Source organism: Cervus canadensis, chromosome 6 (assembly GCF_019320065.1).
Source record: "Cervus canadensis isolate Bull #8, Minnesota chromosome 6, ASM1932006v1, whole genome shotgun sequence".
Taxonomy (NCBI): domain Eukaryota; kingdom Metazoa; phylum Chordata; class Mammalia; order Artiodactyla; family Cervidae; genus Cervus; species Cervus canadensis.
In genome coordinates this window covers 96,494,104-96,512,818 of record NC_057391.1, presented here as the reverse complement: position 1 = coordinate 96,512,818, position 18,715 = coordinate 96,494,104, and the positions used below count along the sequence as shown (strand labels likewise).

Here is an 18,715-nt window from a genome sequence, read left to right as displayed (position 1 = left end):
CACAGTGTAGTAAACACAGACAACACTCCTGAAACCACCAAACCCGCCGAGAGAGAAGCCGACTGACCCAACCACTGGAGCAACCACCGCACAGCACAGCAGCGACGTCATCACCACCGCGCTGGGCCCGGCCCAGTCCAGTCCAGTGGCTCAGCCCTGTCTGGCTCTGAGACCCCAGGGACCGCAGCGCGCCAGGCCTCCCGGCCCATCACCAACTCCCGGAGCTTGCTCAGACTCGGTGATGCCATCTAGCCATCTCATCCTCTGTCGTCCCCTTCTCCTCCCGCCTTCAGTCTTTCCTAGTATCACAGTCTTTCCTAAGGAGTCAGCTGTTCGCATCAGGTGGCCAAAGTGTTGGCGCTTCAGCTTCAGCATCAGTCCTTCCAATGAAGATTCAGGACTGATTACCTTTAGGATGGACTGGTTGGATCTCCTTGCAGTTCAACAGACCCTCAAAGAGTCTTCTCCAACACCACAGTTCAAAAGCATCAATTCTTTGGCACTCAGCTTCATGGTCCAACTCTCACATCCACACATGACCACTGGAGAAACCACAGCCTTGACCAGACGGACCTTTATCAGCAAAGTGATGTCTCTGCTTTTTAATATGCTGTCTAAGGTTAGTCTCAGCTTTTCTTCCAAGGAGCAAGCGTCTTTTAATTTCATGGCTGCAGTCATCATCTGCAGTGATTTGGGAGCCCCCCAAAATAAAGTCTCTCACTGTTTGCATTGTTTCCCCATCTATTTGCCATGAAGTGAGGAGACAGGATGCCAAGATCTTAGTTTTTCGAATGTTGAGTTTTAAGCTGGGTGATTGTGTAATCAGCTGATGATCATAGTACAATATATAAATTACCAGATCAACATGGTGCACAACTTGAATTTTCACAATGTTATATGTCACATATATTTAATAAAAATAAAAATTCATCAATATTTAGAAAAACTAACTGGAACAGAAACAAAGCTGAGGACACCATTATTCAGTGAGTCTTCACTAGACATTTCAAACAGTAAGGAGTAAAGACTATTATAAGCTAGAGTCATATCTGTGAACAGAGTTCTTCTTAAAGTGTTAGCTTAGAAATACCCATTTATAGTTAAATGAGTCAATTCAGAACTTTAAAATATTTTTTATTGAGATATAATTAACTGATTTAATACTTTATATAATGAAATACAATTACCAACTGAGCATTAGCTAAAACCTCTATCCTGCCACATAATTATTTTTTTTTTTGTGGTGAGAACATTTAAGATCTAGTCTCTTAGCAACTGTGAAGTATCAATATATACTATTGACTTCTGAACAACATAGGGGCTGGAGGCACTGAACCCCATGCAATCAGAAATCTGAGAATAATTTTACAGTGAGCCCTCCGGATCCACAGTTCCAAATCCTCAGATTCAACCAACCAGACTGTGTACCACTGTAGTATTTATATTGGAAAAAATCCTTGTATAAGTGGACCTATACAGTTCAAACCCATGTTGTTCAAGGGTCAAGTGTAATACAGTATTGCTGACCACAGAACTTCTTTTCATTAAAGTATTATTTATTAAGTGCATATTACATGTTGGGCAATACACATATACACACTTTTCCATTATCCTCAAACAGCTTCTGATTTTTTAAACTAGAGATAGTTCTCTAAAAATCAGTCAACTGTTCCCGTAACCATAAGAACCTTTTTATTCCAAGATACAGGAACATTCTCAACAAGATTCCACCTCGTTAACAAAGAAGTCAATTTCCTCATTACATTCAACCATCACCGAGATGAACCTGCTGCCCAACTTCCTCCCACTATGGACTGACTGCAACTCTCCATTTCTTTCTGGAATCCTCCAAATCATCTCTCCATTTTCTTTATGGAATCCTCCAAATATCATTTTCAACAACAAAATCAACCTCCAATAACTCTCAACTTTCTCACAGAATATTCTTTCTCCCTCCACTGCCTTAACTTTAACCTCTTTCAAAAATTTTCTCTCTTCCTATTACCCTTCCCTCAAAGCTGTTTATTGTCTCATAAATTGTTACTCAATCAGAATTCATTTACCTCCATTGCTGCTGCCAGATCACTGGTTTTTCCCAATGTGTAAAATGTTTGCTCCTCTGAGACTAAGGATGTCCCCTGACTATACAATTCTTCCCTTATCCCCTCTGCTGTCACCTACCACCTATTGCCAGCATCCTCTTAATCACAGAGCAATTTAACACCTAGCTACAAGTTTACTGTCTATTAAATGCCTATATAGTTGTTATTACAGGAGATGTCAATGACTCATCCAATAACCAACCTCAAAGGCCTTGCCCTCTTCAGCTCTATCTACACTTGTTATGCTCTTTAGTAGTTATTACCATGGCCACAGCCTGGACACTATCATTGAGAAACTATTCCCCCCTGAAACCTAAAATTCAAATAATTAATCTCCTACCACAACCTCCTAATCTTCTAATTAGCATCTCCCTCATATATTTCTATTACATGTGATCTTCATGTCTGATAAAAGCCAGTCTCCTTTATCCAAACACACCGCTCAGTGGCTTCTCCCCCACCCACCTCATCTAGTTAGACTTTATGGTGTATCATTTAAACCACTCTCAAGCCGGCAGCCTCAGTGTCCTTGCTTCCTTGTCTTTCCACTGTCATCCACCATAGAAATCCCTCTTGAATCAATCTAACAGATTTCCCAGGCACTAGACCCAGGCTAGGATAGGCAACAATACAAACGTAAATAAATTTTAAAAAGAAATGTCTAAGGTATACTGGGTTAAAGTTAAAAGTAGGCTTTTTTTGGGGGTGAGTTTTTTTTTTTTTGGCTGCACTGTGAGGTATGTGGAATTTTAGTTTCCCAACCAGAGATCAAACCCATGTCCTCTGCTTTGGAAGCGTGGAATCGTACCGCTGGACTGCCAGGGACGTGCCTAAACGCAGTTCTGTAGCTCTGTCTCTGGTCTGAAGACCTCACAGCACTTTCACGTGCTGATTGCGTTTTCTGCCCACACAGCATCTTGATTTTATACTGTACCACTGTGCCTTTTAAAAACTGCTTTACCATCCAGAAACATAATTCAAATTAGGATTTAAATAATCAGGCAACAAGTATTTAATGGCTATTTCCCATGAGCCGAATAATACATCTAACAACATGGTAGATGCAAAAATAAAGACACTACCTCTTACCCTCAAATAATTTCATGTATGAAATTAGATACTAATTATCAGAAAAGACAGGACATCAGAAAATATTTGAAAAATATGGTGAGATGGCCATTTGTTTGCAAAGGCATTATACAATGGAAATCTTAAATTCATTTGAATTAGGGTAGTTTTACTGTTTGTCTAAACGGAGGATTCTTAGAGATGGGGAAAAAAAAAACCAAGCAAATGATAATAAAAATAAATTGTATTACAAAAAATAATCTGGTCTCAACTCACTTAAAATATTCAACAAATTCTACTTTACTGATCTCTAGAATACAGAAAATACTTCTCAGTTCTCTCCTATACACACTCTAAAGATGCAAAAGTCATTCTAACACAAAAAATAATACTTTCCCTCCAGCCCTGTTTATCATCTAGCTTTTCAGATAGTTAAAGCAGAGTTCATTAACTTACACAAAATTAAACATAACCTACATTTATTTCAGTCACTACAAAAAAAAAAAAAAGTACGTTTTAGAAACTGTATATTTTTAACGAAGCTGAAAACAAACATAAAATGCTAACAAAAATATGCCCCCCCCCAAAAATAGACCTTTTAAAAAACCAGGAAAACAATTTTTAAACCCAAATTATGGTTAATGATTTATATTTACCATTTTTATTTGCTGGTGAAAAAAAGTTGAAGACAGGAGAAAATATGGTCCCCAACAATGTAGTCCTTGGAGGACTGCCAGAGGAAGGGTTATCTTCTAATTTTCCATTTTGTTTTACATGTTGATTTGTCATTTCATAACTACCAGCTTCTAAGAAAGAAACAAAAGAAAACAGTTGCAATCTAGAAAACATAACTTTCACAAATGTGTTCTAAACCATTAAGAAACTTTTTCCCTCAAAATAATGAAAATTGATTAACATTGATTTTTAAAACCTTATTGTTTAAAGAAATCTTGAGGTAAGTCACTTGCAAATCAAATGATCTTTATAATTTATTTATAATGTTTTATAAATGCTAAAGTTATTGAGTTTTTACAAAGCAAATTTATATCTGGAATTATACAGTCTGGAAGTCTTAAATTCAACATTGTTTAAAAGAAAATGAAATAAACTCTGTAAGTAAAGCAAGCAAGTTACCATATGAAAAACATGAATGTAAGATTCTGCCTTGGTTTATTTACATTTTGGGATGCTGTTTACTTCACAAAATTTACCCTCTATTTCTATGTCTAACAAAGAACAGCTGAAAAACAGAGGCAAACAGTTTTACTGAAGACTATACATACAGAAAAAGACTACACATATAGCAATGTCAAATGTTACTTATGGATACTGCGGCACCATCTCAGAGTACTCAGGAAGAATAATCAGTTTTCCCCCTAAGTTTCTTATAAATAAAAAATTTAATGGGTTTTGGGAAAACATAAACTAGAAATGTTTAAATAAATCATCCTTGACCCTCCACAACTTGACCACATTTCTTTTCTTCTTTCTTTGCTAGAGATCTGTTAACTTGTTTATCTCTTTTCTCCCTGATGGTCAATTCTAGAGATAAATCACCGCATTAAGAGGAAAGAAGTTGAGGGGGGAAAAAAATCATATAAAAAAAAGAGGAAAGAGATTGAGGAATTATTATTACTGTTGTGTTTAAAATCACATTCATTAAAAGGCAGCACTCCATGCTCTAAAGTGCTAGTCAAGCTTTCTCTGCTTGTCCATCTTGTTCTACTCCTTTTAGATGCTGAGGAGCTTGTCAACCCCTCAGAGGTAGTGACCTAGAAGAGGGTTTATAAACAGTAACACTACTGGCTTTGGGCTGGAGAATTCTTTGTTATGGGATGTCCTGTGCACTGCATGACGTTTAAGCAGTATCCTGACCTTTACCTGCTAGATGCAAGAAGCAACCCCTCCACAGGCTGCGGCAAACCAAAAGGTCTCCAGACGCTGAAAAGCGTCCACTGGCAGGCAGACGCCCTACTTGAGAAACACTGGCCTGAGAGCTCCAAGCTGCCTCTGGGCTTTGAAATTTCATAATCCAGAAACAAGTTCTTTATACACATTTCAAAAAATTAGTCTGTTATGTTATTCATATTATATAAAATAACATATATTATTCATATGTATTATTATTCATAATAAAAATTATTACTGCTTTAAGAAATGTCATATATATTTTCCTGCCAAACAGTATAAAGCTAGTTGCTCTGCCTTTAACTGTCACTTTAACTCATCAAAGTAGATGTATATTAGGAAGGTAAATTTCTATTTACTTCATGCTATTCATACTTAATACAAAGATTATAAAAAGGCAGAAACTGCTCAAAGTAGATTTTTTAAAACAGAGAAAAAAACATATCAAGTGACCTCTGCTTACACCTAATAAAGCAACAGGTAAACATTAACAAACCTCCATTTACTTGACTTTTCCGTCTTACTCGAGATATCTGTTTGTTAGGCTTTTCTCCTGCTCTTGGTGTTGATGTGATCAAATTATTATCTATATCACGTTCAATTCTACTCCGTTTTGAAGGATTTTCTCTCTCTTCCTTAAGATATAAGAGGAAAAAACATGCATTGAACAGTCATTCTGCTGGATAGGTTACATCTTTTTTTGCTGCTCTATGCAACTTAGTGGATCTTAGTTCCCCCATCAGGGACTGAACCTAGGCCACAGCTATGCAAGTGCCAAGTCCTAACCACTGGGCCACCAGGGAATTCCCTACATGTTACACACTTTTAAAATGATAAAATATGTTCACTGCACTATTTACAACAGCCAATTTTATCTATTATCAATTGATGGACACTTCCTTGCCTATTATAAATAATGCAGTGAATATATATGCATGTGCATAAATAATGGAATATTATTCAGCCATAAAAAATGAACTCCTGTCACCAGTGACAGCATGGATGAACCTAGAGGGCATCTCATTAAGTGAAGAGTCAGACAGAGAAAGACTTACACCACATGGTCTCACTTACATGTGGGATTAAAAACCAGAAACAAAGACAAAACACAAGCTCACCGAGGACAGACTGGTGGCTGCCAGAGGTAGGGAGATGGGGATGAATGAAATGGATGATAAGTGTTATCAAAAGGTACATAGGGTTATAAAATACTCTAAGTCATGGTGACATAATGTACAGCATGGTGACCATCCTTATAATACTGTATTGCACACATGAAAATTGCAATACAAGTAAATCTTAAAAGTTCTCATCACAAGAAAAAATTCTGTAACCAAGAATGGTGACAGATATTAATTCGACTTATTGTGGTGATCATTTTGCAATATATAAAAATACTGAGTCAGGCTATATGCCTGAAACCAATATATGTCACTTCTCTCAGATTTTTAAGAAGATAAAATATGTTGTAAAATGCTTTATTCTCTTTTTTTCATATCATGGAGAAACAAAGAGAAATAATATCTAACAACAGAAGAAAACAGAAAAAAACCTGACAAGAGTCATGAAAGTATTCATTAATGTCATTATACTACACAAACACCTCACAATCACTCAAAAGAACAGGGGTCATTTCCATGAGTGAACCCCACTGGAATCTGCTGGCATATCACGTATAACCAAAAATGACATAAAAATAATGGAGCCTGTCCCCCGCCATCCATCAATGTCAACCTCAATCCTCAAAAGGTCCAAATCAACACTAAGGAGTCTATTCTTTAACAAAGTTCTCTATTAGCTTCCTTATGTGGGGGGCAAATCCACATTATCAGTTTACACTATTTTGCAATACAGAGTTATGATAGTTTGACTTAAAGATATTTTGACTTTTACAAGTCAAAGTGTGAAAGCAATACAAGATACTCAGTAGAAACTGTGCTTTGAAGTTCGGTTTTTCCCCAGGCCAGCAACACAGCAACATGCAGGCACTATACTCTCGTGAGATGCCGGGCTACGGTCAGCCACTTGACCACGATCACTCACAGCCATTCTGTATCCATACAGCGATTTTCACTTTCAGTACAGTATTCAGTAAGTTAAATAAGATATTCAACACTTAAAAAGTGTTCCAAGCATGTTAAAGTAGGCCAGGATAAGCTACGATGTCAGGGAGGGTAAGTGTATGAAGTGCATTTTCAGCTTACAACATTTTCAATTCACAATGGGTTTATCAGGACATAAGCCTACCATAAATTAAGGAAGATCTGTATTACTGACTAAAATAGTACACTCCATGCAATAACCTGAATTTTTTCCATTTGTACCTCCATTTTTGTCATTAGTACAATTCTTCCAGTTATCTCCTACATGAGCAATTTTCTTACATTACTGTAATACTGGCCTATAATTTCTTGTTGTTTCAATGAAAGTACCTGAAATCTTCTGATAAGGATTAGACTTTTCCACAGCAAATAATAATATACTATTGTGCATTTTCTAAAAGTTGAATATTATTTTACTGTCTCTGAAACAAACTTTGGTATTGCAAATAGCCAAAATTACAATTCCACAATTCCCTATCTGGATCAAAACAAAAAAAGATAATATTGCAAATATCATTCAATACTGAATTTTACTTTTCTCACCAGTTTCTCTTATTTTAGGTAGGTTCACCAAGACAATCTCCTTAGCACAAAATAATTTGTCAGTGATCCACAATGTAATTCCTCAACTGTTTACTATTCCCCTGCACTTAAAAATGATGAACAGGAAGCCTCAAATCTGAAACACTGGATCTTCATTACAAGAAAATTATAGGGGCTCTTTTCATAAAGTCCTGAAGAAGAGAAATAATGCTGCAAAGCCTTATCACACTTAATACTCTAAGCTCCAGCCTTTTCTTGAAGAAGTCTCTTAGTACATCTGCTATAACGTAAATACACACATGCATTCCTGGAAAATTTTCACTCTGCAACCCTAAAAATAACAAGGTTTATGGGGACAAATGGGCCCAAGAGGGTAGAGAAGGGTAAATGGGAGGTAGATCAGCCAAAGCTCCTGTAAATCTGTGACCATAGCACTAAGAAAACCAATGATGGGGACTTCCAGAAATGACCTGGACACCCCAGGTAAGCAGCTCAGAGCAGCTAAAATGCTACCTCAGAGTTTAATAAAAGGTATTAAAAACAGAAGTAGAAACAAAGGTTTACGGGAGCCGAAAAGTGGCGTTTTAAGGCAGGAAGACTGCAAAAATGGACACGAAAGGCAATGCAAACTGCCAAGGAGAAGAGGAGTCCACAGCAGACCAGGGTGTCCCCTCCCCAGGGGGAATCCCTGATACAGGTCACTACTTTTAATTAAAAACTGTGTGGAGTAAGAAATTCTACCACCATTATTCAGGATTCCCTTGTCCAGTTTAGAAAAAAATCATATACAAACCAAAACCCATTCATGTTATACTGAAACTATTTCCCTATTTATCTCTACATATCAATATCAACGTGTAAAAGCTAACCGGCATCCCTGGCAGCTAACGGTAAAGAATCCACCTGCAACGAAGGAGATGAGAGTTCAATCCCTGGGTCGGGAAGGTCCCCTGGAGAAGGAAATGGCAACCCCCTCCAGGATTCTTGCCTGGGGAACCCCATGGACAGAGGAGCCTGGTGGGCTACAGTCCACGGGGTCACAAAAGAGCCGGACACGACTGAGCGACTAAACAGCAGCATATAAGCTGACTCTTGGTGGGGAGGCACCACACACGTGGCAGAGACAGCTATACTGTGTCAGCTGAGAATACATTCAGATGCTTTAGCTTACGTCTCTACAGAGAAATAGAAAACTATTAACATCAGGGTTAAACTTCTGCAGTCACTGACAATAATATTCTATTCTTCAGAATAATGCATTTAAATGTCTGATGAAGCTCCAATTCTGAAATTTGTCACCACATCCTCATCTTTCTTAAACAATCATGTATATAATTTGGGGACATTTTTGGATACAGTATGAGTTTTAGAAGAGGAACTAGGAAAATTAAGATTTCTACATTGCTACACAGGTTATTTAAAAAATTTTTAATAACCCTACAAATGTCATCTCTGAAATCTGCATTTTTCAAAGTTGCCTCTTAGACATGCTTTTAAGGGGAAAGTCTTGGGAAGGCAGCATTCTTAAATCTCTGAATCCCTAAGGAAATACAGAGAACTAAAGAAGCAATGAAAACCCAACAGCACATTTATAACATAACCAGGAAACAAGGTTTCTCCCCACAAACTCCAAACAGATGAGGACAAACCAACAGCCATAACACTGAAGTAATCATCTTTATCAGTGTTGAAGAAAGCAAAGCAATGCAACACAGAATGGGACCCATCTGAGACCAGGAGAAGCCACCCCAAACTGCTAACAGGGTAGGTATTCAATGGAGAACATGGCAGGCCAATCTGATAACAACAGATGAAACAGGACAGAGGATGCTGCTGCTCAATCCAATAGCAAAGGAACCCACAACTGAAATGGGAGCAGTCTAGCTCCTATGAACTCTTGACACTGACCAGCTACAGCTCCCTTATAGAACAGAGCTGCATATGAGTGGAAACTGCTAGGAATGGAATCAAAATTTCATTGTAGAAAAAGGCACAACAGAAAAGCAAAGAAAAGTTCCAGATAAACAATGAATAGGGATAAAGAACCCTTCCTAGATGGCTCAGTGGTAAAGAATCCACCTGCTAAGCAAGAGACTCGGGTTCAATCCCTGGGTCAGGAAGAGCCCCTGGAAAAGGAAATGGCAACCCACTCCAGTATTTTTGCCTGGAGAATTCCATGGACAGAGGAGCCTGGTGGGCTACAGTCCATGGGGTTGCAAAAGAGTCAGACACAACTTATCAACTAAACAAAAATAAACAGAGATAAACATATAGCAAAACTGAAAAAGCAATCACTTTATTTTTAACACTATTCAAAAACAACAAAATTGATTACAAGATGCCCTGAACCATACAATATTCTAAAAATTTAGAAAAATTCATATAAGAATGAGAGAAAAGAAAGCGTAGATCTCAAATTCCACACAAAATCATTGTAATAAAATGTTGCTTAGTAGCTAAGTCCATCCTTCTCTTTTGCAACTCCGTGGACTGTAGCCGCCAGACTTCTCTGTCCATGGGATTTCCCAGGCAAGAATACTGTAGTGGGTTGCCATTTCCTTCTCCAGGGACCTTCCCAACCCAGGGATCCAACCTGTGTCTCCTGCATTTGCAGGCACATTCTTTACCACTGAGCCACCCGGGAAGCCCATAATAAAACACGGGAGGAGTAAAAGAAAGCATCTCAGAAAAATATGCATAAGAACGCCTTCCCTGGCTGTCCAGTGGTTAAGACTGCATGTTTCCACTGCAAGGGGTGGGAGGCCGATCCCTGGTCAAGAAACTAAGAGCCCTGTGGTGCAAACTCCCCCAAAAGTGCATTAAGAGAATAGATTAAAATTATACCTTTATTTCAAAAAAGACAAAAAACATTAAGAAAGTGATATGACACATACATCAGAGTTAGAAAAAACTCACAAATGCAGAGACAGAACAAAATAGAAATAAAAGAGAAAAACATTTTAGAAATAAAGACTAGGATAGACATAAAAGTTAGTAAACAGGATAGACATGTGCCTTTATGAGAATTAGAAGGTAAAATTGGGGGGGGGGGGGTGTAGTTTAAGACATCAAAATGTAACAAATACTAAGGAAGATCCAACAGACAGAAAACAGTAGTCCCTGAGCAGGAAACCAAAGCCAAGAACATGGTGAAAGAAGGAGTATCATAAAGTTTTCCTCAAATGAAATATCTGAAATTATATACTCAAAGAGTACAGAGGCCTTCTCGTTTTTTTTTTTTTTGGTCTGTGCGATTCAGCTTCACAGTGTTTAAAAAGTTCCCCCACCAGGGACTGAATCCAGGGCTTTCGACAGGGAAAGCTCAGAGTCCTAACCTAACTACTGGACTGCCAGGGAACTCTGAGAGTATACTGCTGAACTACAACTATCAACCTAGAAAAATAACAAGATAAACCCTAAACTTACCCGAATTTAAAGAAAAAAAGCCCTTTGGAGAACAAGGAAAAATGTTTGTTTAAAAAGAGAAAATTAGACTATCATCAAACTTTGAAAGCAGTGCATTTAATGCTGGAAGAAAATGGAATAACACTTCTAAAAATCAAGAAGAGAAACTGTAAGACAAGGATATCATATGCAGTAAAACTGGTTTTAAAGCACAGAACTCAAGAATATTGTTTCTGTGTCTGCTTCATGTGGCATCTATCAAAAAATGACTATAGACAACAACCAGAGGACTGGGGAAAGCATTAAACACACTGAACACACACAGAACCGTAGCAAGATGAACGAGGGTTAGAGATCATGTGTAATGGCTACAGGCTCAGAACATATACATTACAGTAAAAACTGTGAAGAGATATTTTTAAAATTGTTCACTTTAAAAACATTCTGAGAAAAGCTCACAGAATTCATTTTTAGCTGGTGAGAAACAACAAAAGAAGTTATCTAGGCATAAAAGAAATAAAATCAGATGGGATTCTAAATCTGCAATAAGGAATGGTAATCACTAAGGCAAACATGAGTAAATTCAAAAGATCTTTGTGTTCAAAAGTTGTAATATGTTCTTTATATATAGCTGTCTTCAACACTGATACCTGCTACAATCTCTGCAGCCTCATTATAATCCAATAAAGTATTCTGAAGTCTCAGAGTTTCTTCTCTCTCTCTCTCTCTCTCTCTCTCTACATATTTATGGAAACACAATAAAGGTATGCTCGTTGTTTTGCTTTGCAATATTATTAAATTTGGTCTTTAAAATTTACTCTAAAGTTATTTTAGAATTTAGTAATTCTTCAAATAAAATTTATAATTTATTATTAAGAACAGATTATTGGACTGAAAAAGGGAGCGGGGTGATCTGTGATTTCATACTCCTAGTGATGAAACTGACAGAATTCTGTAACTCATGAAAGGGGGAAATGTACTCCAAGGAAACTAAACGCAACTGTAAATTACAAATGAAAATAAGATAAAGTTAGTGTCCCTTTGGCTGCAAAATTGTCTTATGCAACAAAACATATTCAAATAGAATTATAGTCCCAATTCAGTTGCACTGTCATTTGAGAACAATCATTCAGTTTTAAAAAAAAGAAACAATATTTTAAACGTACACGATGAGATCTTTAAAAGCCAAAAGAGTTATAGCTTTTCAAACTTAAATTACAAAACCCAATGAGGTGTCTCAGAAAGTAAATTTGTTATATTGCTTTGGTTGAAAAAAGGTACATATTTATGAGAGACTTATAAAGTCTTACACAGTAGTTAGTGCTGAAAACCTACTCAATAAAAGTCAGTAAAAGAAACAAGCAGAGACTTTCCTGGCGGTCCAGTGATTTAAGAGTCCACCTGCCAATGCAGGAAACTGGTTCGATACTGATCCGGGAAGATCCTACGTGCCGTGGACCAACTAAGCTCCTCTGCCACAAGGACTAAGCTCCAGAGCCTGTGCTCCACAACAGGAGAAGCCGCCGCGATGAGAAGCCCAAGAGCCACAAGAGAGACAAGCCCCTCCTGCCACAACCAGAGAATGCCTGTGCGCAGCAACGAAGACCCAGTGCAGTCAGAGACAGACAGGCTAGCAGGCAATTAAGAAAGAAACAGACGTTTCCACTTTCTAGTGATAAAGTAACTCACTGAAAGACTTAACTGTAAAAACAGAAAATGAGTTAACACTGGTATGTGACTTGTACTTATCTGATACTAGTATCAACTAATCATCAAAGATCTTCTTTACCATGAATGCATGGTAACAAACACAAGTGAATTAATTTTTTGCATCACAGTTTATCCTGGAATAACTTGTGTCAATGTTTGTGATGACTATGCAAAAAAAAAAAAAAAAAAGGTTTATGATTACTGCTACCTTAGCACAAATCAAACCCTGAACACCTGAAGTTATTGTATTTTTCACAGCCATGCACTTGCATGGGGAAAAAAAGTCAGCTATACTTAAGAAGAAGAATGTCCTTGACGAAGCTGTAAAATTAATTAAATCTCAACCCTTAAATATGTGTTAAACTCTGTATGATAAGATGGGAAGTATACACAAAACGTTTCTGCTGCAAGCAAGACAGTGCTTCCACAACTGTCTTCAGGAAAAGTATCTGACTGACTGTTGAATTGTAAGCTGAATTAGATCACTTTTTTGATCGCGTCTCAGCCTTTTGGCTAAGGTTAAGCGTAGATCACTTTTTCTGATAGAAAACTATCTTTACTTGAAGTAGATTATTTTCTGAAAAGTGAACAAAGCAACTCAAGAAAAACTAATACATTTTGTTGCCAACAATAAAGTTTGAGCATTTGGGTAAAAACTGGGACTTTAGTAGGAGACCTGGACAAGGCCTCATAAGACTCGAGTTTCCCAACACTGTTCTGCTGAGATCAGTGGGGCTGTTCAGAAATGTGATTTCTAAACATTAAATAAATAATGAAATATGTCAGTGTGGATACATATGTAGAAGATTTACATAATAAAGTGAACCATTACTTTCCCAACCAAAAAAACAGTGCATGATGTTACAAAATCATATGTAGGTTAAAAAGATTCATTCCAAGTGCAAGACAGACCCACAAAAAGATCACTGTAGAGCTTTCAAAGTCAATATTGGAACAAGAACGTAAGATATCACACCATTTGTCAAGTTTCGGTATAAAATCTGCAATTATCTAAAAAGCATATTAAAAGACACTTCCGTTTTCTAAATACATGTATAATTTTCTTGTGTGTCAATGATAACCACAAAGTACGTTCTGTGAAGCAACCGTTAAAGAGGTCTATAGGGCTTCCTTGGTGGCCCAGCGGTTTATGAAGCCTGCCTTGCAATACAAGGGACACCAGTTCGATCCCTGGCTGCAAAGCGCCACAGGCGATGAGCCCAAGCCCTAGAGCCCACAATCTGCAACTACTGAAGCCGCCGAGCCTAGAGCTTGTGCTCCTCACCGAGAGGCCACCGCGCTGACAGCCCCACACACAGCTAGAGGGTGCCCCCGCCTGTCGCACCCAGAGAAAGCCTCTGCACAGCAATGAAGAGCCAGCACAGCCAAAAATAAACTTACAGAGAAAATATTAAAAGAAAAAGAGGTTTATAAAACTGTAAATAATGTCCTGTTTCCCACTAATTTCCTTTTTGTCTTTAGAAAATAGTTAAAATATTAACTGTACCAACATGTAATAGGTTTAGAATTAGAATTTTGGTATTTTCAAAATTCCTCAGTTAGTATCTAATGAGATATATTGATAGATATTACCCCCATAAACAAACAGTTCTTCAGGGTTTCCAGTAATTTATAAGATGGTAAAGGATCCTAAGTTCAAAAAGTTTAAGAACCACTTGACTACTAATGAATTCACGAGACAAACTGTAAAAAATCACTCCCAACAAATGCGGAGAAAATTTGAGCTGGAAGGGAGAGCTGACAAGTGGCAAAGGGTGCAGAGTTTCTTTAGGGGAGGATATAAATGGTTTAAAATTAACTGTGGTAATCACTGCATAACTCTGCATATATTAAAGGCTACTGAATCTATACCTTAAAAGGGTGAGTTTTAGGCCATGTGAATCATATCTCAATAATGTTACATTATATGTATCTATCATATAATCCAACAATATCAATCTTATTCACCCAGGTTTAACTTAAACAAATGTCCACACAGGGATTCAAAACAGAAATAGTCATAGCAACTTCATTCACAAAACCCAGTGGATAACTCAAGTGCATAACCCAGTGGATAACCCAGTGGGTAACCCAAGTGGGTAACCCAGTGCGTAACCCAGTGCGTAACCCAGTGGGTAACCCAGTGGATAACCCAGTGTATAACCCAGTGCTTAACCCAGTGGGTAACCCAGTGGATAACCCAGATAACCTAGTGCATAACCCAGTGGGTAACCCAGTGCATAACCCAGTGGATAACTCAAGTGCATAACCCAGTGGGTAATCCAGTGCGTAACCCAGTGGGTAACCCAGTGCGTAACCCAGTGGGTAACCCAGTGCATAACCCAATGGATAACCCAGTGGGTAACCCAGTGGATAACTCAAGTGCATAACCCAGTGGGTAACCCAGTGGATAACCCAGAGGATAACCCAGTGGGTAACCCAGAGGGTAACCCAGAGGATAACCCAGTGGGTAACCCAGTGCATAACCCAGTGGTAACCCACTGGGTAACCCAGTGCATAACCCAGTGCGTAACCCAGTGGGTAACCCAGTGGATAACCCAGAGGATAACCCAGAGGATAACCCAGTGGATAACAAATTATGGTATGTGGTGCATGTGTGCCAAGTCACTTCAGTCGTGTCCGACTCTGCAATGCTATGGATGGCAGCCAGCCAGGCTCCTCTGTCCATGGGATTCTCTAGGCAAGAACGCTGGGGCGGGTTGCCACGCCCTCCTCCAGGGGATCTTCCCAACCCACGGACTGAACTCACGTCTCTGACAGCAGGCAGGTTCTTCACCACTAGCACCACCTGGGAAGTCCTGTGGTATGTGGTATACTCACACAACAGAACACTATTTGGGGCACAGGAGCGGGAGGCGATGAATTACAGATACATGCAGTAACACAAATGAATCCAAAAACTTTATGTTGAGTGAAGGAAGCAAGACATGTTATATGCATAGGTAACTTTAAAGAAGATTTATATAATCTATAATGATAGAAGATCAATGGTTGTCTAGGATGATGCTGTGAGATGGTCTGCAATACTCCAAGGATACTTTTTAGTCATGGGTGTATAATTCTGTTAAAATTCATGAAAACATATAATTTAAATCAGTGTGTCTTACTGTGTTTCATTATACCCCATAAAATTAATTTGTTAAAAAGTCAACGTAGCAGATAAAGTGGAATTCTAAAGATAACTAGGGTCATCAAAAAGAAGGCAAGATGATTGGAGAAGGAAATGGCAACCCACTCCAGTATTCTTGCCTGGGAAACCCCATGGACATAAGAGCCTGGCAGGCTACAGTCCATGGGGTTGCAAAGGGTCGGATATGACTTAGCAACCGAACAACAAAGATGCTCTTAAAGGCAAAGATTTCAGTTTATACAAAATTTTTGTATCCAACCAGGTGTGTCTCCTAGAACTGCTGTGCAGTCAGAAGAAAAAAAAAGAAAAAAAAAAAAAAAGAAGGCAAGATGAAACAGAGTAAAAAATAACAAATGGGATAAATACAGAATAAATTACAAGATGGGAAACTTTAAACTGAACCATATTAATAACTACATTAAACGTAAATAGACTAAACAAGCCAATTTAAATACAAATACAGAGGGTGGAAAAAGGTGTATCAAGCAAATGGTAAGAAAAAAAGCTGTGTGGTTTTATCAATATCAGGCCAAGTAAATCTCGAGGCAAATAGTACTACCAGAGATAAGAGACATTTCAGAGTGGTAATAACTTACACCCAACAATCACAAACGCGTATGCCCCTAACAAGAGAGCTTCAAAACACATGCAGCAAAAACTGACACGACTGAAAGTAGACGAGTGCATAACTAAGAGACGGAGACTTAAAAGAAGACACAGAGCATCTGAATATTATCAAACTATCTGATTAACTGATATTTATAGAACTGTACTAATCAATTCCAGAATGTGCATATTTTTTTCAAACACATGGGACATTTACCAAAATAGTCTGTATGTTAAAAAAATATCAAAAGACACCAAAGAAGTGAAGTCATATAAAGTATATGTTCTTGGATCACAATAATATTAAATTAGAAATAAACAATTAAAAGATATCTAATAAATGCCCAAATATCTGATCTGGCAATTTTTTTTAAGTCTTTTTTTTTTTTTCATTTATTTTTATTAGCTGGAGGCTAATTACTTTACAGTATTGTAGTGGTTTTCGCCATACATTGACATGAGTCAGCCATGGATTTACATGTGTTCCCCATCCTGATCCCCCTTCCCACCTCCCTCCCCATCCCATCCCTCTGGGTCTTCCCAGTGCACCAGCCCCGAGCACTTGTCTCATGCATCCAACCTGGGCTGGCGATCTGTTTCACACTTGATAATATACATGTTTTGATGCTGTTCTCTTGGATCATCCCACCCTCGCCTTCTCCCGTAGAGTCCAAAAGTCTGTTCTATATATCTGTGTCTCTTTTTCTGTCTTGCATATAGGGTTATCATTACCATCTTTTTAAATTCCATATATATGTGTTAGTATACTGTATCGGTGTTTATCTTTCTGGCTTACTTCACTCTGTATAATGGGCTCCAGTTTCATCCATCTCATTAGAACTGATTCAAATGTATTCTTTTTAATGGCTGAGTAATATTCCATGGTGTATATGTTGATCTGGCAATTAAATAACGTATTTCTAAATAATCTATGGGCCAAAAGGTAATAAAAATACAGTCAGAATGTATGGGAAAGCAGTACTTTGAAATGCACAGTTTTAAATATTTGAATTAGAAAAAAACTGAAGTGCAGTATTACTGATCTAAGCAAGGGTCTGGGAAACCACAGTACAAATGCCAAGTCTGACACATTGCTTTTGTATGACCAGCAAACCAAAAGCAGTTTTTGTATTTTAATATGGTGGTAGGGGGAGGTGGAAATCAACCGAATGATCCTATTTTATGGCTCATGAAGACCAAACATCAGCGCCCCGAGTCTCGCTCGCTCGCACGTTCCCACAGCGGGAGGGCCGGGGAGCGCCTGCACCTGCAGGCGCAAGGACTCAACTGTTACTTATCTGAAACAGTTACAGAGAAAGCTCACTAATTCCTAATCTAAGTTCCCGCTTATATAAGCTGGAAAAGTAAGAGTAAACCAAACAGACAGTAGAAGAGAATATTAAAATTAACAAGTAGAAATCAAATAGACAGTGGAAAAGAAAAGAGAAAATGTACAAAGACAGAGGTTCTTTGAAAAAGTAATAAAACTGATAAAGTTCCAGCTGCAAAGGGATCAAAACAAAAATAAATTGTTCACATCAGGAGTGAAAAGAACATCATTAGAGATCCTACAGGGATTATTAGGTTAATAGCAAAATACTGCAAAGACTTTATATCTAATAACTTGACAACCTCAATGAACAGACAAATTCCTTAGAAAACACATATGACCAAAACTGAAACAGAAACAGAAAAGCTAAAGAAGTTCATATGTATTAAAAAAATCAAATTTATAGTAAAAAGTTATCCCACAAAGAAATCCCAGTCACATTCCAAAAATCCCTCTCCAGAATTCACCACTGAATTCTACTAATAAGTTAAGGTTGAGATAATACTTCATCAACACAAGCTCTTTCAGAAACAGAGAAGCAGAGGAACAGTTCTTGCTTCATGATACCAGCATAACTCTGATCCCAAAAATCTCAAAAGTATTACAAATCAAAACTACAGACCAAACCCTCACGAACACAGATACAAAAATCTTTAAGAACAACAACAAAACACAGCAGTAAATCATATCCAGCCATACACGTTTAATTTTCAGTTCAAAAAACTTTATGTTCTACTCCACATTAAAAGAGGAAAATCTCAAGAACATCTCATTATATGCAGAAAAGTCT

General features: G+C 37.8%; 1 protein-coding gene across 2 annotated transcripts in view; it reads right to left on the bottom strand.

Moving 5' to 3' along the window:
- Window positions 1-18,715, bottom strand: part of CTDSPL2 (CTD small phosphatase like 2) — a 75,201-nt gene that overhangs the window by 26,582 nt on the left and 29,904 nt on the right. For both annotated transcript variants that reach the window (XM_043472784.1, XM_043472783.1), the window contains exons 3-4: window positions 5,575-5,713; window positions 3,827-3,976 (exon numbers count right to left, since the gene is read on the bottom strand). In XM_043472784.1, the coding sequence (XP_043328719.1) occupies window positions 3,827-3,976; window positions 5,575-5,713 (289 nt within the window). The remainder of the gene's footprint in view (window positions 1-3,826; window positions 3,977-5,574; window positions 5,714-18,715) is intronic.